General features: G+C 39.2%; 1 protein-coding gene across 1 annotated transcript in view; it reads right to left on the reverse strand.

Annotated features, from left to right (window-relative positions):
• Positions 1–12248, reverse strand: part of LOC133756691 (nesprin-1-like) — a 209851-nt gene that overhangs the window by 173605 nt on the left and 23998 nt on the right. Inside the window, exons 4-6 of the mRNA XM_062187285.1 lie at positions 8704–8787; positions 2819–2911; positions 2044–2222 (exon numbers count right to left, since the gene is read on the reverse strand). Coding sequence (XP_062043269.1) covers positions 2044–2222; positions 2819–2911; positions 8704–8787 — 356 coding nt within the window. The remainder of the gene's footprint in view (positions 1–2043; positions 2223–2818; positions 2912–8703; positions 8788–12248) is intronic.

Below are 12248 nucleotides of genomic sequence, written 5' to 3' on the forward strand. Positions count from 1 at the left end.
CAGGATGTGGTTTTGTGTTTTCCAGTCCAACCTCTTTCTTTTTCTGGTCAATTTCCAACAGAGATGAGTAATACGCAATGTACTTGCAATCTGTATCCCAGCAATGTGGGAAGAACTTATCATGATTATTTTCCACTATAGATTCTAAAGAGTCACAAAAGCTTTACTTCAGGAATATTTTTGACTGCTCTTGAATCATAAATATACATCCCAAATTAGAAGTCGACACACTTTAAAAGCTAAAAAAATGCATGTTAGTAACATTAATTACATGTTCACAATGTTTATTTCCTCTCTCCATTTTTGCTCTTCAGTCACGTTTAAAAATAGAAGTAAGTCTGTTTAATGCCTCAATATTTTCCATTAATTACTAGTTACAACAATTTTTCAGAAAGAGAATCAGACTCAGATGATATTTAGACACGCAAAACAAGATAGAAAATGAGTTAGCTTTATATATCAGGTAGGAAAATCAAATTAATAAAAAATATCTCTATGAATGGATGTAGCTTTTTTTTATTTGATAGGCAGAGTTAGACAGTTAGAGAGAGAGACAGAGAGAAAAGGCTTCCTTCTGTTGGTTCACCCCCAAACGGCCACTACTGCTGGAGCTGCACTGATCCAAAGCCAGGAGCCCAGTGCTTCCTCCTGGTCTCCCACGTGGGTGCAGGGGCTCAAGCACTTGGGCCATCCTCCACTGCCTTTCCAGGCCACAGCAGAGAGCCGGACTAGAAGAGGAGCAACTGGGACTAGAACCCAGCGCCCACATGGGATACCGGCGCTGCAGGTGGAGGATTAACCAAGTGAGCCACAGCGCCAGCCCATGGATTGAGCCTTGATCACAAGATATTGATAAGTTTAACTGAAAACTCCATTGAAATTGCAATGAGAAGACTTCTTTTGGAGAGTAGTCATTTTCTATATACGATTATTATATAAATGTTTCTACATGTATATTTGTTGTGACAAGCAAAAGGAAAACCAAACAAATTCTCAGTCTATAAAAGTAGACTTGGGGCCAGTGTTGTGGCACAGCAGGTTAAGCCACTGCCTAGAATGCTGGCATCCCATATCAGAGCACCTGCTGGAGTCCCAGATGGTCCACTTCTGATCCAGTCCTCTGTTAGTGCACCTGGGAAAGCTGAAGAGTATGGCCCAAGTAGTTGGACCCCTGACATCCATTTTGGAGACCTGGATGGAGTTCCTGGCTCTTGGCTTTGGTCTGGCCCAGCTCTGGATGTTACAGCCATTTGGGGAGTGAACCATAGGATGGAGGATCTCTTTTAGTGTCTCTCCCTGTCACTCTGATTTTCCAATAAATAAACTTAAAAAATAAAGAGTTGGCAAAAGAATCTACCTTCTAGACAAAAAAATGAGATCAATCAATAGAAAGTTTCAGGACACAAGAATATTTTTTTCAATATATAGACTTTTAAGTATTAGTAAAAAGAGCTCAGTAGTCTTATAAAGAGATGATATAATTTAAATCTCTAACTTATGTGTGTAAAGATTATTCAATAGGAGCAGAAACTCTAACCAAAGGCCTGAATAGAATTACTTCTCATGCTATTAGCCAAAGTATAGAATTAATTAATCAAATTAACCGGCCCAATCTCACAAATGAAGAGGAAACTAATTTTATTACAGTGTATTTCTAGACTACTACCAGTAATTATTTTCATTTTGATTCAAAGAAAGAGAGAAACAAGAGCTAAAGAAATCCATTCAAGTATCTCTTCAAACATTACTATCATTGGAAGATACAATCAGTAATCAATTGATAAATTATTTAAGGGTTTTAAAAATTACTTATTCTTTTGAAAGAGAGATCTCTGTCTTATCTGCTGGTTTACTCCACAAATGCCTACAAGAGCCAGGACTGGGCTGGGCTGAAGTTAACAGCCAGGAATTCAACCCAAGTTTTCCATTTTGGTGGCAGGAATACAAATACTTGAGCCAGAGTCAGCTAAGGGTCATGGGCATCAACCACAAGGCCTAACACCCACTCCATGGGTTTCAAGTAAACAAACTCTTAGTACTTACTTGCCAGCTGCATACTGAACCCACTTCAGTAACGTCTTCTTGGCATTTCCTTGGATCTTGGTAGCTACCTTGCGCTTGCTTGGAGGGCTGGCAGTTTCAGAGCTGACAATGCTGTCCACGGAAGATGCACTGCCAGACAGAGACTGCAGCTGTGGCAGGTTGCTGGTCAACTCTTCAATCTGTGTTAATTACCAGCAAAAACATAAGAACTATCTTTGTTCTTTTCTCTACATATATTCTACTTTTCTAACTAAACGTGGTTAACCTTAATGTCCTTAATTAACACCCTTGACAAAACGTAAGACCTTACAGGAATTGGGTAGTATCTTATTCCTCTTTGGAGCTACCACTGCACTCTGTTTTATACACATTAATATATGCTCTTTGAATGCAGTAATGCATTAACAAAACACAATGGTCAACAGTTATTTGGGATGGAATGACAATTCTCCCCTTCTTGTCTAATAGGAGCTTAGAAATGCTCCATCACAGAGAAAAATGAAAATTTCTTTGAGCTCCTTCTGCAGTTAAACTTAATCTTCATTTTTCAGACCGGACTCTGCTGGAGTTCTCTGGGAGAGGCTCCATGTACAACATCTTTGCAAAGGAGAAGAGGAAAGAAAATTCCTCTGCTATTAAGAAACAATGTGTGAAGTTCACATTTCTGCTGAGGAGTAATCTCAAAGATACAACAAATGAAGGCACTATTGAAATGTGTACTGTTGTCTCCCTTTATGACATTATTTTAGGTAAAGAAGGAACCATAGCACAATACCTGAAAATAGAGAATGATGGTCCACATCAATCCAAGAACTATTGAGGGTCTGCCATCAGCTATATCCGTGGAGTTAATGTTGACTAATTTAATCTGTTTAAAAAGAAAAAATGTACTAGTAGTATACTAGAACATTATAAGCCATTTAATTTTGTAATAATCAGGACTTTATTAGATGTCACTAATATTTGGGCATGCCTATGTAGTGGTCCACACAGGTCAGTAGGGTGAGTCATAAAAACAAACAAGCATGTGGTTTCAGTAAAAATTCCAGGTGCATTTGTTAGGTGCACAAAACAAACAAACAAAAACCAAAAAAAAAAAACCACTATAAAATGGATTTTAAAAACTTCTGTTTAATGTTGAAAAATATATCATGCAGGAAACTGCCAACAAAAGTGATTAACAAACAAAAAACATTCTTTATATTTAGAGGTCGACGGGAAAATAAAAGGAACCATGATGAGTATTTTAAGATGCACTTACTTTGAAGTTTGTTACCAAATAGCATGAAACTTAGATTCTCTTTTACCTACAAAAATCAGGAGTTAAGAATTCTAAAATTTGTACTAACCGGTGATCCTCTGTACATGGACTGACATGAAAAACAAAGGGAGAAGATGATATACATACATAAACCACCTTTCAAAATCAGCATTTGTTCAAAATAAATAATACCTAAGTACTAAATTTAAAAAAAAAAAAGGAAAGCTAAGAAACAGTTTAAATGGAGAGATATTAGCATTCATTTCCTACTTTTGGGGGATTATAACTATCAAGCATTCAGGATAGAAGTCAATTTGTTACCAATTGTCCCCAATTCTTCATTTTGTTGTTGCCCTAAATATTAAAAGAAATTTCTCTGTCCCAGCAAAAATATATTTACATAGTAATTTTATCTTAGTCATTCTCCATAGTATTCAGTCAACAATTGCTCATCACTTCGCATAATCCCTGAACAAGAAAAGAAAAATAACACAGCACTCTTCAGACTTCTAGCACAACAACTTTAAGTTTAGACTGATGATAAAGATGCTAGTTGAAATATCCACTCCCCATATCAGAATGCCTGGATTTGAGTCCTTGTTCCGGTTCTTGACTATAGCTTCTTCCTAATATGTACTCTAGGAGAAAGCGCAAATATTTGGATGTCTGCTACCCTCATGGCAAACCTGGATTTAGTTCCTGGTTTCTTGCTTCAACCTTAATTAGCCCTGTCCTGGCTGTTGTGGTAATTTGAGAGAATCAGTGGATAGAAAATATAATAATAATAATAATGTTTTTGCCTCACAAATAAAAATTTTAAAACAAGTTTAAACCAAGATTTCATGAGGTGTGTTTTTTTGTTTTTTTGTTTTGTTTTGTTTTGTTTTGTTTTTTTTGACAGGCAGAGTTAGACAGTGAGAGAGAGAGACAGAGAGAAAGGTCTTCCTTCCATTGGTTCACCCCCCCCAAAAAATGGCCGATACGGCTGGTGCACTGCGCCGATCCGAAGCCAGGAGCCAGGTGCTTCTCCTGGTCTCCCAAGAACTTGGGCCATCCTCCACTGCCTTCCTGGGCCACAGCAGAGAGCTGGACTGGAAGAGGAGCAACCGGGACAGAACTGGTGCCCCAATCGGGACTAGAACCCGGAGTGCTGACGCCACAGATGGAGGATTAGCCACGGCGCCGGCCAAGGTGTGTAATTAATAAGAAAAGTTCAGGGACTTGTGATGGTTTACTTTAAAGATATTTGTCCAAGATTCAAGTGCATTACTTTCTGTCTTAAGTATAATATTTAAAATCTGAGTCTCCTTGCACACCGGGTTCTAGTCCCGGTCGGGGCACCGACCCTGTCCCGGTTGCCCCTCTTCCAGGCCAGCTCTCTGCTGTGGCCAGGGAGTGCAGTGGAGGATAGCCCAAGTGTTTGGGCTCTGCACCCCATGGGAGACCAGGATAAGCACCTGGCTCCTGCCATCGGAACAGCGCGGTGCGCGCTACCGCGGCGGCCATTGGAGGGTGAACCAACGGCAAAAAGGAAGACCTTTCTCTCTGTCTCTCTCTCTCACTGTCTACTCTGCCTGTCAAAAAAAAAAAAAAAAATCTGAGTCTCCTCATTTTTTTATTACTTGGCATTCCATGAAAGCAGACCTTGTGAAAGGCAGTCTTCTGTGAAAACAACTCTGCATAAACATCTTTTAGAGGATGAGACATTAAACTTTTCTCTAAGATTATTAATTAATATGATGGATTTTTAAATTTTAGATAATAAATATATGTCAGAATGAAATACGGCCTTATTGTTATACAACTGATATGAGAAAGTGAATGACCTGAAAAACTAAATTTATTGTTCCTCCAAAGCTTCACGCAGTTTTTTATGAAAAACTAATACAGGATGAGCAAGAAGCAGGCATCCAACAAGAATAAGATGACCGTGATCTTTTCAAAAACACATTGAGAATGAGGACTGCTTTTCTACACTACATAAATGCCTGGAATCTCTCTTGGATATGAAGTTTGCACAACTGACTGAATTTTATGCTGATTCATAGCACTGTCAACCTATCAAAATGTAAACATTGAGGGGTAGGTCCCAAGATTTCTTTAATTTCGTATCATCCACAGTTCCTGTTTGGTGAAAGTACTCAATTATACATTTGTGGAGTAAATGAATTAACTTAGTGAACATGAATTGAGAAGGAAATAATTGAATTGTTCTGCTTTCCCGAACTTTGTGTTATTCTACTTAAACAGCTGATTTTGATATCGTCAAGCACAGATTTCCCAACTCCCACAAGTTAGAAAGGCTCAGCCTCAGAGGGTTGCTTCAGCACTTTTGGAGGAAAGCATGCAAAACTTCACAAAATTACATGTGCACTTGTTTTTTTTAACCTAGAAATCACACTTGCGATTTGTAATTTACTTAGAAGATATACTTCTAATAATGTGAAACTACTTATGCAACTAGTTATAAATTGCATCACTGTGTTTGAAAAATATTAGAATCAATCTAAGGGTCATTCAAAGAGAGAGGCTGAATAAGCTATGGCATATTCAGATAATGGAGTACTACACAGTTGTAAAGAGAATAAGGTAATCTCTATAAACTGATATGGGTAGATTTCCAGGATATAATGCTAAATGGAAAAGTCAAAATCCTTTACAGTGTGCTCACCTTCATGAACAAAAGTAGTGAGAATATGAAACCACAACTCATTTGCAAAAGGAAATACATAGAGGAGTTCAGAAACTAGAGTCTGGTTACCTGGAGGGGGCAAATGGAGAATAAGGACAGGGTAGTAGGGATGAGGTGGGAGGTTATGCTTCTCTAAGCATAACATACTCTGAGAGCCACAGGGATGTGTCAGTCAACCAAGTAATTAAATCAACCAAGATACGTATGTATTTGTGTGGACAAAATGGAATAGAATCGGCTGGTGCCGTGGCTTAACAGGCTAATCCTCCGCTTTGCGGCACCGGCACACCGGGTTCTAGTCCCAGTTGGGGCACTGGATTCTATCCCGGTTGCCCCTCTTCCAGGCCAGCTCTCTGCTATGGCCCGGGAAGGCAGTGGAGGATGGCCCAAGCGCTTGGGCCCTGCACCCGCATGGGAGACCAGGAGAAGCACCTGGCTCCTGGCTTCGGATCAGCATGATGTGCCGGCCACAGCGGCCATTGGAGGGTGAACCAACGGCAAAAAGGAAGACCTTTCTCTCTGTCTCTCTCCCTCACTGTCCACTCTGCCTGTCAAAAAAAAAAAAAAGGAGTAGAAGCAATAACAAGGGAGCGGGAGATGGGAGGGTTGCAGGTGGGAGGGAAGTTATGGGGGGGAAGCCATTGTAATCCATAAACTGTACTTTGGAAATTTTTATTTATTAAATAAAAGTTTTTAAAAATATAAAAAATAACAAATGAATATGACTATACTACAAATGTGTAAAACAATCTCACTGAAGGGGATGGGGAAGAATAGAAGTAATCTAAATACATTTGGAAATCAGTCTCTTGGTGGGATATTGAAACACTAAAGACAAAACAGTTGTTCACAAATATTATTCTTCAGGTAGTAAATGTTTCTCAAAGGGGTAGTGGTTAGAAATTCTGAAACTACTTTATGTGTATATCAGAATTAAAGTCTATGTGAATATATTATAGATGAGAATCAAGTTGTTCATTTTCAGAGAAAGTGGAAAGCAAGCATTTAAGACTAGAATGAACATTGCGGGGTTGGATTAGACTGCAATCAGGGGAATCAGCTTAAAATGATAGTAGGCACATACACACAGACAGAGGAAGGAGAGGAACAGGTGTGGGTGCATACACAAGGCAGGGAGAATGTATGCTTTCTGGATCTGCCTGCCAAGGTGGCCTAGGAGCATTGATACCCAGGAGCAATAAGCAGATATCTAGACCGTGGTTTCTGAAACCACTCACCAATGAAAGGAACAAAGCCTTCTTAGAGAAGTGCTTGATCTCAGGACTGGGGTAGAAAAGATATATCATAATCCTGGAATCTCTACCATTTCAGAAAAAAAGGTGTGATTGAAAATTGGTGGGATCACATCAAATGGTGCAGTTAGCTCTTAATACTCAAAGCTGGAACAATATGAGTAACAAAGTAACAATAATAAGGAGAGTAACAGAGTATAACTATTGAATAAATAGAATGAGTTTATACTGAGATAAAAAATTGAATAAATAAATGGGGCAGAAAGGACATATTTTTCTTACGAAATAATTCAATTAATAAATGTAGTGAGAATAAGGGAAATACAAAATTACCATCAGGTAAACATCACAGAAATAATTTCTGAAAACAATTGATACTAAGACAAGTGAACAGAAGTTTGCAAATGAATAAGAAAATTAGCAAGTGCTAATAATCTCCTTGAATTGCTTGTCAGTGTAAAGCGGAAAAGGTAACTTTACCACAAAACACATAGTATACACCATCTACTGTACTGAACTATGTCCCTAATCCCATATGTTGTAGTCTTAATCCTCAAATTCATATGTTCATGATTGGTTATGTGGCCTTTAGAAGGTGATGAGGATTGCACAATGTGAGCAGGATGTGGTTCTGTGATAGAACTGGTGGCTTTAAGAGAAGAGAGGAGAGACCTGAGCTGACACATACTTGCTCTGTCTTGCCCTCAGTCACATTCTGCAGCAGGGAATTCCTCACCAAGTGACAGAAGCTGTTCTCTTGGTCTTTCCATTCTCCAGAACCATAAGCCAAAGAAGCTTCTATTATTTATTCTTTATCAATTACCCAGTCCCATGTATTTTGTTACAGCAACAGAAAATGGACTAAGACACCACCTTAGCAAGTGATCGAAATTAACATTATCAGCAGTAAGACTTGCCAGAATGCTATATCCACTGAGTGAAACACTGGAAAGAATGCAACTTCACTTCATTGCCAATAGTTTACAGCTTCAATAATCATGACAGTATATTATATAAACTCAAATTGAGAACATTCTGCAAAATAACTCACTAGCAGCTATAAAAATTGCCAAGGTCACAGGAGACAATGAAAGAACACTGTAGACTAATGAGACAATTAAAAGCAACATGTAATACTAGGTTGGAAGAGAAACAAAACAGTAGGAAGAAAATTGATGGGATTTGATCAATGTTGCTGCTTTAGTTAATAGCATCATAACCATTTCAATCTCTTTATTTTGGTAATTGTACTGTGGTTATACATGTTCTTAACATTAGTGGAAGTTGGGTGAAGTGGAGGCATGGAATCTCTTTTGCAAATTTTCTGTAAATCTAAAATTATCTCAGTAATATTGTATGTCTATGCTGCATAGATTACATGGAGTTTTCACCCCACAGCCAATCAGTGTGTCCATGCTTTCCTTAAATGTTTTGGTGTTTTATTTCTCTCTCACCTTTCTTCCCTCAAGGAACCTGAGTGCTGTGCCGATGTTAGCCACGGCATGGATTCGTTTCATCCGGCGTCCTTGTTCACAAGGCTATAAAAAGTCAAAGAAAAGGAATAAATCAAACACATTAAAATAGTTATAAAATCTATTCATATGGGTTAAAATGTGCTGACAGAATATTCAGAGCAATCAAAATGACTTGGTTTCTATAAAGGTCAGCAAATACATGAGGGAGTGTTGTCTTCTTAGCACTCTTGAAGATGTACTAATTTACTTAATCAAAACATTCATTTTCAGCTGTCCTGTTAATGCATTTGCCTCTTAGGTTTCTGTATGCCTAAGAATGGAGATTTCTCAAATTCCTGTGCTTGAGAAATAGATTGTCAATCTTATAAGTAAGGAAATTGGTCACTTGCTATTTTTTTTCAGCCATATGAACATGCAAAGATACTGACAGTACTAGTAGCATTCTTGATTTGAATGACCAAAACACATGGAACAGAAGAGCCAAGGGTAAAAAATATAGTTGTGAGAATGAAAATATTTTCCACAAGCAGTGTGTTCTGGTACATGTATATCCTAAGTAATCTGTGTTTAAGCTACCAAAATTTATTATGCACTGTCTCCATGCCACAGTGTTAACTTGAAGAATCAAAACAATTTCCATTAAGTAGATATTAGCAAACTTTACATTAAAACTCTAAATAATCTTTCATTAAAGCTCAAAACCAAATCCAGTTAATAGTGTGCTAGGTTGGGGCTGGTGCTGTGGCGTAGTGGTTAAAGCCTCTGCTTGCAGTGCCAGCATCCCATGTGGGCATTGGTTTGAGACCAGCAGCTCCTCTTCTGCTCCAGCTGTCTGCTATGAGCTGGGAAAGTGGTGGAAAGTAGCTCAAGTCCTTGGGCCCTTGCACCAGTGTGGGAGACCTGTAGGAGGCTCCTGGCTTCCGCACAGCTCCAGCCTTTGCAGCCAATCGGGGAGTGAACCAGCAGATGAAACACCTCTCTCTCTCTCTCTCTCTGCCTCTCCTTCTCTCTCTCTGTGTAACTCTTTCAAATAAATAACTCTTTGAAAAAAAAATAGTGGGATACACAGCAGACTCATAGAATGGCAGATGTCCTAAACAGCACTCTGGCCTCAGAATCAGCCCTTAAGGCATTCAGATCTGGCTGAAGAGCCCATGAGAGTATGTTAGGCATGGAAAGCCAAGACACTCTAGCAAAAAAAAAAAAAAAAAAAAAAAAAAAAAAAAAAAAAAAAAAAAAAAAAAAGACCTAAATGAAAGATCTCTGTCAGTGAGATCCCAGTGGAAAGAACAGGTACCTTTCTCTGAAGGGAGGAGAGAACTTCCACTTTGACTATGACCTTGTCTAAATAAGATTGAAGTCAGCGAACTCATAGCCTTGGCAACTCATGACAAGAGCCTAGGGAGATTACGACACCATAAACAAGAGTGTCAAATTGTTAAGTCAACAACAGGAGTCACTGTGTACTTATTCCTCATGTGGGAGCTCTGTCCTTAATGTGTTGTCCAATGTGAATTAATGCTATAACTAGTACTGAAACAGTATTTTACACTTCATGTTCTGTGTGGGTGCAAACTGATGCAATCTTTACTTAATATATACTAAATCTATCTTCTTGATATAAAGATAATTGAAAATGAATCTTGATGTGAATAGAATGGGAGAGGGAGTGGGAGATGGGTGTGGTGCAGGTGGGAGGGAAGTTATGGGGGGGAAGCCATTGCAATCCATAAATTGTACTTTGCAAAATTATATTTACTAAATGAAAAAAAAAATAGTGTGCTAGGTAGTAAGTTTGAGGATCAGATTTTAAAGCAAATACTTAAATAGAGGATATAAAAATTTTTGCTTATTCTTTATTGGGACCACTGTTATACATGGTGCACATGAATCACTTATTTATCATTTGAAATAAAAGGCACCCATGAACTGCAAACTAGAATTCAGCTAGGACCTAATTAAGAATGAAAGTCATAGCCCTTGAAACCATAATTTATTCCATAATCCTACATTCCTACTGTCATGACAACCATCCCATTGAGTTCAACAATTCCCTATATATATATATATATATATATTCCTTTAATTTATTTGTATTATTTAATAGAATAGTCACTTCCATTTTAATACTACATAGAGAATATCACTGTATCAATATCTTGAGATTACTTTTCCAAGTAGCACATTTCTTTTTTTGTTTATTTGTTTGTTTGTTTGTTTGACAGGCAGAGTGGATAGTGAGAGAGAGACATAGAGAAAGGTCTTCCTTTTTGCCATTGGTTCACCCTCCAATGGCTGCTGCGGCGGGCGCACCGCGCTGATCCGAAGGCAGGAGCCAGGTGCTTCTCCTGGTCTCCCATGGCGGGCAGGGCCCAAGCACCTGGGCCACCCTCCACTGCACTCCCGGGCCATAGCAGAGAGCTGGCCTGGAAGAGGGGCAACCGGGACAGAATCCGGCGCCCTGACCAGGACTAGAACCCGATGTGCTGGCGCTGCTAGGTGGAGGATTAGCCTGTTGAGCCACGGCGCCGGCCCAGGTGCACACATTTTATACGCATTCAGTTGAAGGGGGAATGATTCTTAAGTATCTGTCATTCAACTGTCATAGAGCATATGCTTCAAAAGGATTATTTTTGCAATGCTGGTAATAGAGAAAAGTATTGCAACCATTTCAGGGAAGATTGGCATTACTTTGCAAGTTCATTCCCGTTAACTCAGCAATTCTTTCCTAACCATATACCTAAGAGAAACTATGCCTACACAAAAGATAAGAAGTACAAGACTGACCCATCAGCATAAGTTACAATAGCAATAATCTGGAAATAATCCATGTGATCTTACAAGGAAAGTATGTAAATGGCACATTAGATAGCTGTCAAAATGAACAAAATTTAGCAAAAAAAATCAATAATATAAATGAATCTTAGAAATATGCTACTTGGCTGGCGCCGTGGCTTAACAGGCTAATCCTCCACCTTGCGGCGCCGGCACACCGGGTTCTAGTCCTGGTTGGGGTGCCGGATTCTATCCCGGTTGCCCCTCTTCCAGGCCAGCTCTCTGCTATGGCCCGGGAGTGCAGTGGAGGGTGGCCCAGGTGCTTGGGCCCTGCCCGCCATGGGAGACCAGGAGAAGCACCTGGCTCCTGCCTTCGGATCAGCGCGGTGCGCCCGCCGCAGCAGCCATTGGAGGGTGAACCAATGGCAAAAAGGAAGACCTTTCTCTCTGTCTCTCTCTCTCTCACTACCCACTGTGCCTGTCAAAAAAAAAAAAAGTGTGTACCCTTTTTTACTGTGTTATTCATTTGCATTTCCCCAATCAGCAATGACATGCACATCTCTTCCTCTGTTTATTAGCTATGTGTGTTTCCTTTGTAAAATGCCTCCTCTTGCCCAGGTTTTCCTATGAGCTATGTATAGACTTACTGTTTTGAATATATGTTTTATATAATCTTGGTATAGTCTTCTTTTCATCCTTTCACAAAATGAATTTTGAGTATCTTCAACAAGTTTGTAACTTGTCAATTC

This window comes from Lepus europaeus, chromosome 3, assembly GCF_033115175.1.
Source record: "Lepus europaeus isolate LE1 chromosome 3, mLepTim1.pri, whole genome shotgun sequence".
In the NCBI taxonomy this organism is placed as follows: domain Eukaryota; kingdom Metazoa; phylum Chordata; class Mammalia; order Lagomorpha; family Leporidae; genus Lepus; species Lepus europaeus.